This window comes from Notolabrus celidotus, chromosome 15 (genome assembly GCF_009762535.1).
Source record: "Notolabrus celidotus isolate fNotCel1 chromosome 15, fNotCel1.pri, whole genome shotgun sequence".
Classification (NCBI taxonomy): domain Eukaryota; kingdom Metazoa; phylum Chordata; class Actinopteri; order Labriformes; family Labridae; genus Notolabrus; species Notolabrus celidotus.
This window is the reverse complement of record NC_048286.1, coordinates 33,534,733-33,549,690: the sequence shown is the minus strand read 5'-3', so window position 1 is coordinate 33,549,690 and position 14,958 is coordinate 33,534,733. Positions and strand designations below refer to the sequence as shown.

At 42.0% G+C, this 14,958-nt stretch overlaps 2 protein-coding genes across 2 annotated transcripts in view; one reads left to right on the top strand and one right to left on the bottom strand.

The window, feature by feature from the left end:
• Positions 1-14,958, bottom strand: part of LOC117826805 (NACHT, LRR and PYD domains-containing protein 3-like) — a 264,765-nt gene that overhangs the window by 88,143 nt on the left and 161,664 nt on the right. The gene's annotated exons all lie outside the window — the stretch shown is intronic.
• myo10 (myosin X) overlaps positions 1-14,958 on the top strand; it is a 61,401-nt gene that overhangs the window by 9,035 nt on the left and 37,408 nt on the right. The window contains exons 2-16 of the mRNA XM_034703152.1: positions 4,611-4,745; positions 5,937-6,061; positions 6,381-6,394; positions 7,097-7,181; positions 7,324-7,427; positions 7,521-7,650; positions 7,763-7,884; positions 8,471-8,617; positions 8,921-9,021; positions 9,785-9,851; positions 11,116-11,208; positions 11,587-11,655; positions 11,758-11,840; positions 13,506-13,614; positions 13,733-13,813. Of these exons, the coding sequence (XP_034559043.1) occupies positions 4,672-4,745; positions 5,937-6,061; positions 6,381-6,394; positions 7,097-7,181; positions 7,324-7,427; positions 7,521-7,650; positions 7,763-7,884; positions 8,471-8,617; positions 8,921-9,021; positions 9,785-9,851; positions 11,116-11,208; positions 11,587-11,655; positions 11,758-11,840; positions 13,506-13,614; positions 13,733-13,813 (1,404 nt within the window). The 5' untranslated portion in view covers positions 4,611-4,671. The remainder of the gene's footprint in view (positions 1-4,610; positions 4,746-5,936; positions 6,062-6,380; positions 6,395-7,096; positions 7,182-7,323; positions 7,428-7,520; positions 7,651-7,762; positions 7,885-8,470; positions 8,618-8,920; positions 9,022-9,784; positions 9,852-11,115; positions 11,209-11,586; positions 11,656-11,757; positions 11,841-13,505; positions 13,615-13,732; positions 13,814-14,958) is intronic.

Sequence of the window (14,958 nt, the reverse complement as noted above, 5' to 3'; positions counted from 1 at the left end):
TCTCCTGAATAAAATGGTGTATGACACTTGATGCTGAGTGCTTCAATAGGTTAGGAAAACAAAATAAATACAGGAGAGTCAGACGCCCCCGAAAATGGTGTAGGTCTTTAAGGGTTAAATGTACATACTGTATGTCCAAACCATATTTGGCGTTGATTATGATCCATTTTACCCTTAAAGGTCATAACTAAGCAAGTGTTTTTGTCTTGTTTCCAGTAAAGATTTCTTTATAAACTTAATATAAGCTAAGTTCACCAAATTAGTCAAGTTTAAAGATGACATATCATGCAAAATGGACTTTTTAATGGTTCTCTCCCTGAAATCTGTGTCCCTGTCTACAAACCCCCTGAAAAGTAAAAGAATCCATTCTGCCCCTGTTCTGATTTCTCCACCTTTCTGTAAATGTGTGCTGAAACCAGCCGTTTCAGACTTCAGTGTTTTTCATACGTCACAACGCCATCCGGTCTGTAACAGGAAGTCAGAGCTCGGAGCTTGTTCAGCCCATAGACTGTATAAAATACAACTCAACCCCTCCTCCGTTTTTCATTCCCTGCACACATGTGTGCTAACAAGGAGCTTAGGAGGGAGGCATGCTAGTTGTAGGCTGTCTTAATAAACACAAAGGTCGGTTTTACTCCCCACGTCTGCAGATTTGAAGATCTAGTGGATGATTTGTATTTATCATGGATAAGTGCTAGCGCTAGTTAGCATAGCCACATAGCTACATGTTCGTAGCTGTGTACCAAGACACACGTCGACATGCTGACAAATAAAACAACAAGAAACACTAAATCTGTGACCAATGGTTCAGAAAGGTCCTGCTGCAGGCGCCTCTCCGTCAGGATCAGATTCTGGATCAGATTCAGAGGGTTGAAGTAACGCGGGTCTGTGAGCAGCCGTGTATATTCAGCCAACATGTAAACATTAGATCAGCGTGCTGGAGAGCTGAGGCACATCCACTTCCTGAGGGGGCGTGGTCAGAGAGAAAACAGAGTGTTCTGAGGAGGGCTGAAGAAGAGGGCTTTTCAGGCAGACCAAAATCTGATTTCAAAGTGTTTTTTTGAGCATAAACTTTAAAGACATGTTTTGGGGACCTCTTAGACCAATACATGTTGATGAAAAAAGCCTGATATGTCACCTTTAACAACTTTTTTAAAGATATTACGAGTCAAAATAAAGACCTGAATTACTTGTAATGACAAAATCTAAACTTAGTTGTTAAATTTGTGGATCAGCTGCTCTGGAGTCTGCTTCCTGTGTTTCTTCCCTTGCTTCCTTATATCAAAAAACAACTCCCGTCATAGCAAACACTCCTCCTCAGACATTTCACATCAGCTTTCTAAAAACTCTCCAGAGAGGAGCCACCCAGACATTATCCAAATGAAGTGTTTCATTCCCAAAAGGAATCACACCTCCACACACGAGATGTTTACAGACGTGAAAGGCCGACGTTTAAGACGCCACACAGAGGATTTTAAAAACAACCGGCTGCTCTTCATTCAGCAGATTCAAGAATCACAAAATCTTTGCTGCCAAGTAAGTGAGCAACAAGACAGTAAGGACAATAAATATAGAGATCTAAGAACTAACCTTAAAAATTCTAAATAAAAATACAAATCATTAAACTGTAACAAACCCTTTTTCTAAACCTTTGTTGTATCTGTAGTTTATATTGACGCCCTCCAGTTCATCTCCTAAAGGTCTCAGTGTGTTTATATGACACTGACTAACACCACCGCTGTGACTCTGCCTGTTCATGCTGAATGATGTGTCTTTGGGGGACTGATCTAAAGCTCCTGAGGTTCCCTGGGTGTCGCTGTAATGAGGATACAGGTTAATAATTAACATGGCGGAGCCTGAGCCTCACACTGTGCAGCTGTGGGTTGCCAGGTTCATGTTAAATGTCTCTGCAGGTGTGAGGGGACTCCTCACGCTGGGAAGTGGAACAAGAGATCCACAGAGTCAAAGTTTGAAGCGCAGGGCCTCTCTGACTGTCACATGTTGGGACAGTCAGAGAAGAAAGGGGAGTGGCATTCTTTCCTAGCTTGACACCTACCACCTCGCAGTGTTTGCAGGCATCAAAAATGACAACAAGGAAACTTTAAATACTGTCAATTTTTTATCCAATGGTCTTATTCGGTCATAAAAAGGCCTCACTGTTAATTTCATTCTGTTATGTATCCATTTAAAAACTCCTCACAGGAGCTTTAAAGCCTCTGGTCACCCACATCAACAAAAATGATCTACCTATGATATTTATAGTCACAGATTTTTCAGAGTTGTGGATGTTTATTTTCACTCAGATTTTAGTTGAAGCTTGATTACACATTACATTTTGATATTTTATCCATCCATCCATCCATCTTCTTCCGCTTATCTGGGTCCGGGTCGCGGGGGCAGCAGTCTCAGCAGGGAAGCCCAGACACTCCTCTCCCCGGCCACTTCCACCAGCTCTTCTGGGAGGATACCGAGGCGCTCTCAGGCCAGCTGAGAGGACATAGTCTCGCCAGCGTGTCCTGGGCCTTCCCCGTGGCCTCCTCCCAGTCGGACATGCCCGAAACACCTCCCCAGGGAGACGCCCGGGAGGCATCCTAACCAGATGCCCGAACCACCTCATCTGGCTCCTCTCGATCCGGAGGAGCAGCGGCTCTACTTTGAGCCTCTCCCGGATGTCTGAGCTCCTGACCCTCTCTCTAAGGCTGAGCCCAGACACCCTGAGGAGAAAGCTCATTTCAGCCGCTTGTATTCGCGATCTTGTTCTTTCGGTCACTACCCACAGCTCGTGACCATAGGTGAGGGTCGGAACGTAGATTGACCGGTAAATTGAGATCTTTGCCTTCTGGCTCAGCTCCCTCTTCACCACGACAGACCGGTACAGCGCCCGCATCACCGCAGACGCCGCCCCGATCCGTCTGTCAATCTCCCGCTCCCTTTTCCCCTCACTCGTGAACAAGACCCCGAGATACTTGAACTCCTCCGCCTGGGGCAAAGACTCCCCTCCGACCCCTCCATTTTTGTTTCCAGAGGCTTTAAAGTCGGGAGATTTCAAGTTAACCTGTAACTCATTATTTAACTCTCACTTTAACATTTTAGGCGTTAAAATATTGATTCAAACTTCAACAAAAAAGAAGGGATTTGAGTCACTGGGTTTAATATTTATTGTAAAATGAGGTTTAAATGTCCTTTTTCAGTGATTTATTATTAGCTCTCTTTAACCCTCCTGTTATGTTGAGGGTCAAATTGACCCTTTTGAAAGTTAAAAAATCAAAAAAAAAATGTTTAAAGTATTTTTTCAGTATGAAACGTATTTGCTTGGCTTAAATGTGATATATCATATAAAATCAAAATGGTTCATTTAACATTTTAGGCAATATATGTCTTCCAAACCAGCTAAAAACAGCCAGAAAAACTGGGCAGCATGTGTCAGAAGAGGTGGTTTGTGTTAATTTATCAACATCACTACATAAAAAAATTATAATTCAAATTTCAAAATAAAATAAACAAAAATCTATGTCATGTAAAACTATTGTATTTATATTTAGGTCTTTCCAATGTACATTTAAAAAGTTTTAACATGAATTTTAATGTAAAACGAGTGAGTTATCCTCACTGAACCATGATCTGTGAGAATTAAAGAACACCAATGCACTAAATATTGATTTAAATGGTTAGTAATGGAGTTAATAATGAAAATTTAGAAAATGTTTATTGGGATTTTTTGGGTTCTGACACTTTTGGATAATTAAATATGCCCCGTTTCAAATTGACCCATGACATTATTGCTGTTCCTGAGAAAAGAACATAATAGGAGGGTTAAAGAATATAACAGAATATGATGTAGAAATGATCTTTAGTGCCATTAGGTAGCTTTTGTTTTGATTTGGCGTTGCAATATTAACAGCTTCTCCAATTAAATGTGGTTGTATTTTGATTTTGAGTGAATATTTGGTTTATAATCAGCTTGTTTTTGTTTTTTTGTTCAGTCTGAAATGTGTTGCTCTTGTTTTTAAAGTGCTGTTTTGCGGTCTGACTTGTGTCTGACTTGGTTCTCCTTGGTTCTAGATAAAAGAGGAACATCATAAATGTGAATTTAAAGGCCCATTCTTGTGTTTCTGCATCCTTGCTTTCAAGCAGCTCCCAGGCTGTGCCTCATCACCAGTGTCATGTGCGCCCTCTAGTGGCTGTCTTCTGTTACAAGCAGCCTGAATATTTCCCATGCATGTAAAAATGACATCCATGTGTTGTAGTCATGAGTCAAGCATCATCCCCTGATCCCCCTCTGACCTGATTTTGTGAGCAAACACGAGCGTAGACCTGCAGGAGGAGTTTATTCAAACACAAACAACGACCCGACCTGTTGGGAGAAATTCCAGGTCTGTGCTGCATAATAACAAAATGCTGCTTCTCCATGCTTCTTTGTTCTGACTCTTGGGACGGTCAGTAGGCCAGCCCCAGATGTTCGTAGTGTCCTTGTGGGTTCATATGACACAAGCATGTCAGAGACGTATAAGAAGAAAATAATCTGTATTTTCCTTGAAATGACCTGTGAGAAACTCTCAATCTCCTGCATGATTCTCAGTCTTAACGTCAGCGTGTTTTATTCCCTGCAGTGGAGAGAGCGGCGCCGGGAAAACAGAAAGCACGAAGCTGATCCTGAAGTTCCTGTCGGCCATGAGCCAGCACTCCTTAGAGGTGTCGTCCAGAGACAGGACGTCGCATGTGGAGGAGGCTCTGCTGGAGAGCAGGTCAGTGTTTATATTAACTATATGATGACAACAGATTCCAAACACCTCGTTTGTTCAATCAATCAATCTTTATTTGTATCGCGCCAAATCACAACAAACGTTATCTGAAGACGCTTTTACAAACAGAGCAGGTCTAGACCACTCTATGTCAAATTATGACCCAACACCAAGACAGGATCAGACTCAGTCTGACCCCACCTTAATCCACCATGAGCATTACACCTCACAGTATTTAGCAAGTTACAGCAGCAAGGACAAACTTCCTTTAACAGGCAGAAACCTCCAGCAGGACCAGACTCATGTTAGACACACATCTGCTGAGACCGTGTTGGAGAGAGGGATAGAGGGAGATGAAGAGAGAGAGGGGATAGTGATGAGACGAGATGTAGAAGCTGTTGCCGCTGGAGTCCAGCAAGTCCGTATCAGCTGGAGTCTGGAACGTCCACAGCAGGATGAACCTGCAAGACAAGGGAGCTCAGGGACTCCAGAAAGGTCTATGGTTAGTAACTTTAATGGGACAGGAAGAGTTAAAGTGAGAGACAGGCAGAGAGAGGAGAGAGAGGGAAAGACAGGATCCCAGTGTGTCAGTCTAAGCCTATAGCAGCATAACTAAGACCTGGTCCAAGCCTGATTCAGTTCTAACTATAAGCTTTATCAAAAAGGAAAGTTTGAAGCCTACTCTTAAAAGTAGAGAGGGTGTCTGCCTCCCGGACCCTGACTGGTAGATGATTCCAAAGGAGAGGGGCCTGATAACTGAAGGCTCTACCTCCCATACTACTTTTAGAGACTTTAGGTACCACAAGCAGGTCTGTGTTCTGGAAGTGTTCTAGATTCTGTGCTCCTGTGCAAGGTCCTCTGACAGTCTAAGCCTATAGCAGCATAACTAAGACCTGGTCCAAGCCTGATCCAGCTCTAACTATAAGCTTTATCAAAAAGGAAAGTTTGAAGCCTACTCTTAAAAGTAGAGAGGGTGTCTGCCTCCCGGATCCTGACTGGTAGATGATTCCAAAGGAGAGGGGCCTGATAACTGAAGGCTCTACCTCCCATGCTACTTTTAGAGACTTTAGGTACAATGAGAAGACCTGCATGTTGGGAGCATAGTGTTCTAGAGGGGTAATAGGGCACTATGAGCTCTTTAAGATACGAGGGTGCCTGATTTGTTAATCATCCTGCTACGTCACCGCTCCACAGTCCAATCATGGAGGCCTTCGGGAACGCCAAGACTGTCTACAACAACAACTCCAGCCGCTTTGGGAAGTTCGTGCAGCTGCATTTCAGCCAGAAGGGCAACATCCAGGGAGGCCGGATCGTGGACTGTATCCTTTTAAACTCCGTCTGTGTTAAGACACCGCCGCTTCCTTCAAACTGTACGCAACCTCACCAGATTTAATGTGAGGAAAACAACACGGGCGCCATTGACCTAGTGGTTTAAGAATGCGCCCCATGTACAGAAGCTTTAGTTCTTCTTTACTGCTCGATGGATGATCAAAGAAAACTGCTTGTGACTGCATATTTGTATGTCTTTAATTCATATTTTAAAGCTTTTATTTAATATTGAATTTTCCGGTCTGTTTTTGAAGCCCAGCCTCTTGCTTTGCCTGTTTTGTTCCTTAACTCAGACTTCTCTGACCACAGACCTCTTAGAAAAGGTGAGTTCTCGTCCTCTGTGTGTAAAACTCTTCATGCATCATCATCACCATTAGACAAAAGTTAAAGGAACACATATCTAGAATGAGCGTCTACTGTCTGGGAACGACGACGCTCAAATATTTAACCCTCCTGTTATGTTGCGGGTCAAATTGACCCTTTTTAAAGTCTATTTTAGTTAATATCTGCCTTCCAAACCAGCTAAATGCAGCTTAAAAATCTGGGCAGCATGTGACAGAAGAGGTGTCATGTTAATTAATCAACATCACCTCATGAAAAATAAAAAAATTCAACATTTAAAATAAAACAAACAAAAATCTATGTCATGTAAAACTATTGTATTTATATTTAGGGCTTTTCAATGTACATTAAAAAAGTTTTAACATGAACTTTAATGTAAAATGAGTTATCCTCATTGAACCATGATCTGTGAGGATTAAAGAACACCAATGGACTAAATCTTGATTTAAATGGTTAGTAATGGAGTTAAAAATTAGATTTTAAAGAATGTGTTTTTTGGGGTTCTGACACTTTTGGATAATTGAATATGCCCCGGGTCAAATTGACCCAGGAACATTGTTGCTGTTCCAGAGAAACGAACATAACAGGAGGGTTAACAGACTGAAACCTGCACAGTGTCAGAGTTTGATGCTACTTTTGGTTAGAGAGGAGCTTTAATAACGTGTGTGCATGTTTCTCTGCAGAACCGAGTGGTCAGGCAGAACCCAGGGGAGAGAAACTACCACATCTTCTACGCCCTGTTGGCGGGAACCAACGATCAGCAGAGAGGTACGTTCAAATGCACCAAACTTAACGCTAAATGAGAAGAAGCTAAAAAACACAGACCGAACAGAGGAGCTGTGTGGATGGAACATGAATCTCAGTGTTCTCTGAATAAGTCTGTCTTTGTCTGCTTGTTGTTGTGTTGCAGAGGCGTTAGGATTGACACAGCCTGACAGCTACTATTACCTGAGACAGTCCAGCTGCCCCGCTGACACGACAATCAACGACCACGGCAACTTTAACGACGTTCTGGTACGAGACCTGAAAACACACAAACTCCAGAAGCTGATAAATCCAACAAGAGACATGTGTAATGCTCCTCTTTGGTGTCTTTGTGTTTCCCAGAATGCCATGCGAACGATGCAGTTCACCGAGGAGAACATCGGGGAGATCCTGCGCCTCCTGGCCGGGATCCTCCAAACGGGGAACATCGAGTTCATGACGGCCGGAGGAGCTCAAGTCTCCTCTAAATCAGGTCAGTTTTATTCTCCTTTCATGTCTTAGACATCAAATCTTTCAAACAGAGAGTTATTAGGGGGTTTTATATTTGGTCGGTTAAGCTGATGTTCATGTGTTTGTTTCATCAGCGGCTCTCAGCCGGACGTCAGAACTCTTAGGTGTGAACTCAGATCAGATGGCCGAGGTCCTGACTCATCGGTCCATGATCCTCAGGGGCGAGGAGATCTCCACGCCGCTCACAGTGGAACAGGTCAGTAAACTCCGGGATCACACCTGTACAGAAACATGAAATGATCTCTGCTACCTGACCAACACATTTCCCCCCTTTGACCGGTCTCTGGTGGATTCTTCTATCCTTATTTATTCATCTGTTTAAAACTGTGTCAAAAAGAAGGCAGCACCTTAAATATGTAGAATCATTTTAATTGCATCTGTTAAATTATTAATCGTTGATACCATATAAGAGTGCTTTGCCTTTGAGAAGTACTTTAATGGCTCTAAAGATTTATGACATGATGGACGCTTAATTGTAAGGAAGAGTAATAATTAAATAAGTGATAAGAAGTATTTGGGGTCTAAAATGTGACATTAGTCAAAAGTCAAATCAGCCATCATGAGTTTTGAGTAGTGAAATGAGCTCAGCAATTTATACCAGTGAGTTCAGCACCACCTCTATTCTAAAATCACCTTAAAGACATTTCCTCTGTGTGCAGTTCTTCTGTTAGACTTTAGAGAGCATTATATCTGAATACATCTCCTGGATCACCTGATGTTGACAGAGTGTGTGTAGGTGTTTTATCTGACTCTGAGTGACCTCCCTCTCTGCTCCTCTGCAGGCGGTGGACTCCAGAGACTCCATGGCCATGGCACTTTACTCCCAGTGTTTCAACTGGATCATCCGCAAGCTCAACAACCGCATCAAGGGGAGAGAGGACTTCAAATCCATCTGCATCCTGGACATCTTTGGGTTTGAGAACTTTGAGGTGCGTTTGAGAGTAAAGACGAACGCAGAGCAGTAAATCCTACAAATGAGGAGAGAATGAGAGTTTTCTCTAAGGGATGAGTTCATTTTATTCAATTCAAATAAATTCAGTCAAGTTCCAATTCCCCAAACAAGCTCAGTCATTAAACCCAATAATGAGAGCTTACGTTTCCCCCTTCGCTCGTATTTTAATCAGTTTTGAATCTTTAATCAGTGAATCAGTAAATACACCTCGGGGGGCTCCTTGTTTTTCAGCTCATTAAACGCTCTGTTTGTGTTCTCTGTCTCCTCTGGATCCCCACAGGTCAACCGCTTTGAGCAGTTTAACATTAACTATGCAAATGAGAAGCTTCAGGAATACTTCAACAAGCACATTTTCTCCCTGGAGCAACTTGAATACAACAAGTAGGTGGAGGTGGTTTTTCTTCTGATCACGCTTTGCAGGTTTTAAAAGTCTGTTCTGTGAAGGTCTAGATCCAGTGTGTCAGGTATTGTTTTTATAACAGGCTGTTAAAGGTGAATGTGAGATTTATCTCTCTTTTAACAGTCAGGATTTTTGAAAGCTTGTCAGTCAAACTCTGGACAGGATAAAATAACTTGCTTTATCCTTATGATCAAACTCAGCCACGCCCTTAAATATGACTAATTATGCTAAACTTGTAGCCTCAAAATTTTCAAAATGAATGAGATAAAAAAAAAATTCACTCCCTGTACAGTATGAAAAAATACTGAAATGGGCTAAACAGACCAAAACTGTTTTTGCACCAGGCTGTAAACTGGTTTCATTCAGCTGTACAGTTGAGCATTTTAACATGGGCTCTAATGTGGGTTGTCTCACTTTTGGAGCCAGCCCCTAGTGGACGCTTTGAGAACTGCAGTTTTACATTTTTCTAACAGGAAAGTGACACTTGAGAGGTAACAGCATGGTTGGAAGGTTAGTTAATATTTTGACCATGTTTATTTTTTTGAGGACACTGCTCCCCCTTGTGGCTGAACTAGGCAGAAATTGTGGAATTACAGAGTTTGAAGTTAAATTTATTTTAAAAAGTAAATTAAAATCACTCTTTTTGACCCAATGTGTCATCACTGTACGTTGACATAAACCTAATTTGCTGTTGTAAAATGTCACTGATCCCTGTTTGCATCTGTTTCTGGCTGCCTCCTACAGGGAAGGTCTGGTTTGGGCCGACATCAACTGGATGGACAACGGAGAGTGTCTGGATCTGATTGAGAAGGTACGGGGGATTATCAGAGGTCTTACATGATGATGATTCTGATGATTCTTTCAGCTACAACTAACCTATAATTACAGATTCTGATTCAGAGACATGTTGAATCTGGATCTCAGGGTCTGGGTTTTAGTCTGAGAAGGGTTCTAGTCTCTGTCTGTAGTCTGAGTAGTATCCACCAATCAGGTGTCAGCAGGAGAAACAGTCTGTATGGAGAGCAACAGAAGGTGTTCTAGAACAGGGGTTCCCAAAGTGGGGGTCGCGAGACACTAAAGGGGGGTCTCGAGAAGTCTTCCAGATTTTTATTTTTTTAAGTAATCTAAAATTGCCTATTTTAACCATTGTTGTAAATATAATGACAAAAACATCAGTAGCTGCAGGATCAGGAAACAGCCACATGTGCATGAAGCTAGGCTAATTTTCTGCAGACCAACTAAAAGAAGTAAGAAGCAAAATTTTAATTACATCCATGGACAGTGGGGGTCATGAGTCTTTTGCACCTGTACTTTGGGGGTCCAGAATTCCAGAATTCTGTCTTTGATGATGTCAGAATTCTGTCTTTGATGATGTCTGATGATGTCAGAATTCTGTCTTTGATGATGTCTGATGATGTCAGAATTCTGTCTTTGATGATGTCAGAATTCTGGCTTTGATGATGTCAGAATTCTGTCTTTGATGATGTCAGAATTCTGTCTTTGATGATGTCAGAATTGTGTCTTTGATCATGTCAGAATTCTGTCTTTGATGATGTCAGAATTCTGAGAACAAATGGAACATTCCGTGAAGAATGTCAGACCTAAAAAACACCATCAGTGTCTCTAATCCTCTTTCATAGACCTCCATTCAACAAACAAACATTGTAGACGTAGTTTTCTTCTCCTCTTGAGGACAGACCTGACAAAGCTTGACTTTGGACTTTGGACTAATCTGCATCATGATGTTGTTATTTCAGCAAACTGAAGACCCGTTAATTACAAGAACATCACAAGAACATCAGTTTCTGTTTCAGGTTCATACCGCTGAAGGAAGCCAGAGTGAAGCCTCTTTATAACTTCCTGTTTACAATGAAACTGGGACCTGATTAAAACAGATTACCGGCGCTACGAAGAGACATATCTGGAGGTTTCAGAGATTGATGAGAAAAGGCGGTTTAACAGCTTCAGAGTCAAAAATACAGGCAGGATGATGAAGCAGTTTTAATGCTGTGATAGGATAAGAACAGCTGAGGACATCATGATGATGATGATGATGTTTCTATTTTGTTCCACAGAAACTGGGTCTCCTGGCACTGATGAACGAGGAGAGCCACTTTCCCAAAGCCACCGACGACACCTTACTGGAGAAACTTCACAGCCAGCACTCGGTACGAATTTTTGAAACTTTGTTTTTGTTGTTTAACAGAAAGAAAAAATAATGACATACATGATCTCAACTTAAAGCTCCTGTGAAGAACGTTTGATTTGTGTCCATTTTGGCGCCCCCTGTGGACAAAGACATCTTAGAACCTCGAGTGGGTCTCTGATCCACAGATGCCGTTTTGGATGTCTGAAGTGACGTCCTTCTGGTGCATGAATTACTCACACCTGGTGGATTATCCGTGCACTGCATGTATCTGATTGTGTACATCCTGTGTTTTGGGAAAAACATATCACACTGATGACGTAGAGGTCTAGAAAACTGATGTATCTAATATGATACGCTTGGCGTTCTAGGGTTAACAGTTTTGTTCTTGTTTCTGCAGAAAAACTCGTTCTACGTGAAACCCCGTGTGGCTGTGCACTACTTTGGAGTCAAACACTATGCAGGAGAGGTGAGATCTTAATGTCTGATTGTCCTGATAGCCACATGCTGGGCGACGGTCCTGCTTCCTTTGTTCCTTATCTCTCTGACGCCCCCTTGTGGCCGGTTGCAGGTGGTGTACGATGTGAGGGGGATGCTGGAGAAGAACAGAGACACCTTCAGAGACGACATCCTGAACCTGCTGAGGGAGAGCAGGTAGGATCACTTTACTAATATAGGAAACCGTCTCCATTCATTAAACAAAAGACAACGGAACAAACAAACAATACAGCCGTGGTTTCTCCATGCCGCCTGCCGCCACAGCGGTCAAAAACCACATGCCCTTCCAGGTCAAAACACACATCTGATACCTTGACAAGTGACATACCTATATACCTGTGCCCTAAGCAATAGGACAGCAAATCATCATAAATGGTACACTCTCCACTGTCTAAGTCTTTTGAATGTTGACGATTGCCCTTCTGTTTATCTCAATGAGGTTGTCTCATTTCAGGCTTGGTGTGAGAAACATCATCTCATTCTGAACACAAACAAAACTAAAGAGATGATATTAGACCCCAGGGCAGTCAGATCACATGACCCTGTTTTAATTAGTGATGGTCTAACTGAGCAGGTGGACTCAGATGGATAACTTGTTAAAGTGGAATGTTCATGTTGATTTCTTGTGTGCCAAATTGGCCCAAAGACTGCATTTTCTTCGTAGACTCAGATGGTTTGGTGTAAGTACGAGTGTGATGTTGACCTTCTGTAATGCTGTCATGGGAAGTCTGATCAGATATGGGATGGCAGCCTGGTTTGGCCCTCTATCTGTTAAATGTAAATCTAAGATAGAAAAACTTTTTAAATGTGCCATGAAAGTGATTGGTGAGAAAAATGACCTGTCCCTTCAAACCATCTTTGAAAAGACTGTTCTCAATCAGGCACAACTAATCTTGAAGGACTCTTCATGTTCTTTATTCAGAATATGAATTATTGCCCTCTGGAAGACGGTTCAGAGCGAGCAGATATAAAAGGAATCGCTTCAAGCTCTCCTTCCTCCCTACTTCCATCTCTCTACTCAACAAACAATCTGCACTTACATAACGCTCTTGTATGAGTATGAGGGTTCACTTATCTGCACTAATGTTCATGTGATATTGCTTTTTTACTGCCACACTGGTATCTTATTGTTATTTATTGTATCATGGTTTCTTACCTCAACAGTGGGCATGTTATTGTATGTTAGTATCAGAATCAGAATCAGAATCAGAATCAGAATCAGAATCAGCTTTATTCGCCAAGTATGCTTGAACACACAAGGAATTTGACTTCAGTAAACTGTGCTCTCTTTGTACAAGGCAGAATAGGAATAAGAATAAGAACTACAATAAAAAATAAAATAAAAATATAATAACAATAACCTTAGCTATAAATACAAAGAAACAACAAATAGGCTTGACTAATATGTACAGGCTAAAATAATATGATAAAGTGCAGTGGTGAGTTGCAGAGGTAGTTTTACATTATAAAATAGTAGTGAATGAATGTATTGTTTGTGAGCAGAACTGCACTTATGTCCACGACAAATTTCCCCCCGGGGACAATAAAGTTTATCTTATCTTATCTTAACACCCAGTGGCACAATAATGAACATGGTTTACAGCTTGACCCAAAAACATGAATATGGCTCTTACAGTGATAATAAATAAAATGAAATAAGAACTTCAGAGCATACAAACCTTTAAAACAGAGCCTTAAAATCAGAGATAAAATCACACAATAAAAGCTTTCCTGTAAAAATGTGTCTTCTCGAGTAATGACATAAACCCAGGGACATCACCAGCTTGTGTGAACTCTAACTTCTCCTCTGTGTTTGGTCAGGTTGGACTTTGTCTACGACCTGTTTGAGCACGTATTGAGCCGAAACAAACAGGACACTCTGAGGAGCACCTCCAAGCACAGACGGCCCACAGTCAGCTCCCAGTTTAAGGTGAGTCAGGAAAAAAAACACCCACATGGGGCTTTAATGCTGGAGTGAGACGAAGAGCTGGTTCTAGAAGTTAAAGCAGTGACAGGAGAGTCTAATACATGTGCTCTCTTTGTCTCAGGATTCTTTGCACTCTCTCATGGCCACGCTCAGCACTTCGAACCCCTTCTTCATTCGATGCATCAAACCAAATTCACACAAGGTAAGAGCTTCTAGTCATTCACACACACACACACTCACATAGCTGCAGACGGGACTGAGAAGCGTCTGCCCCTTGTGGTGCCCTTTGACCCCAGGTTGCTCAGAAACATCTCGTCGTAGAGGAGAATGTGGAGTAATGTACACAAAGCATATACAGGACAAACTTAGCTGTGACTGCAGATAAGACACTTTCTTCAGGAGTTGTGTTTTTATCATTCATTCACCTCATCAGACAAATCAATGAAACACTGATCAGAGTACCAAACATCAAGGTTTGGACGGTTATTGTCCTCAATGAGCATGAGACACTCTCAAGTCCTTGTTTCCCAAAAAATCCTCAACTTTCTATTTCTTCAGGGAGCTCTGAAAGTCCCTCAAACATGAAATATTTCATCTCATACGCACAGATGATAATGTAATAAGATAATTACCTGAAGAACACATGAAAATGATCATCTCTTAGGACCAAAGAGGCTCCTGAAGTCCCAAAAGATGATCATTCTTTATCTTGTGTGTACACTTTGATTATGTTGTGTGCACGATCGTGGTGATCTCTGCCTCCTCCCTCTGCTTCAACACCAACACGTCACTTGGTTCTGTGTTTAATGGCTGGTGTGTGTCCGGGCAGCTAATGTGAAACATCCTCTGTGCTTTGTAATTGGCCCCGACTCCCCAGGCGGTCTGAGTATTGATTAACTCAGGGACCGGACTATTCTGAGATCAGGGTCACATCGATACCCGTCTGAATGCCCCGGTGACTCTTTAGCATCGTTATCATCAGAGATAAGGACAGCTGAAGGGAGACAGGAAATGTGGGGAGAAGGGAGTGGGGGAAGACATGCAGGAAGTGGTCGACCTGCAGGGAATCCAGCTGGCAACCCCTGCGACGAGGACTGTAGCCTCTATATGTGGGGCGCATAGACTGCTAGGCCACCAGCGCCCCCTTAAATGTAAAGTTTTTAAGGAGAAATCTGACAGTTTTATTTACTTGTACAAATAAATATGACTTGAAGGTGGTGACCAAACTCAGATAACGCAGTAAAAATACACACAAGAGTTATGTGATGTCAGTTTTTGACACCTCTGGGCACCGGATGAAGAAGACACTGACATAATCACTTCAACTTAGATTTTTTTTTTTTTTTA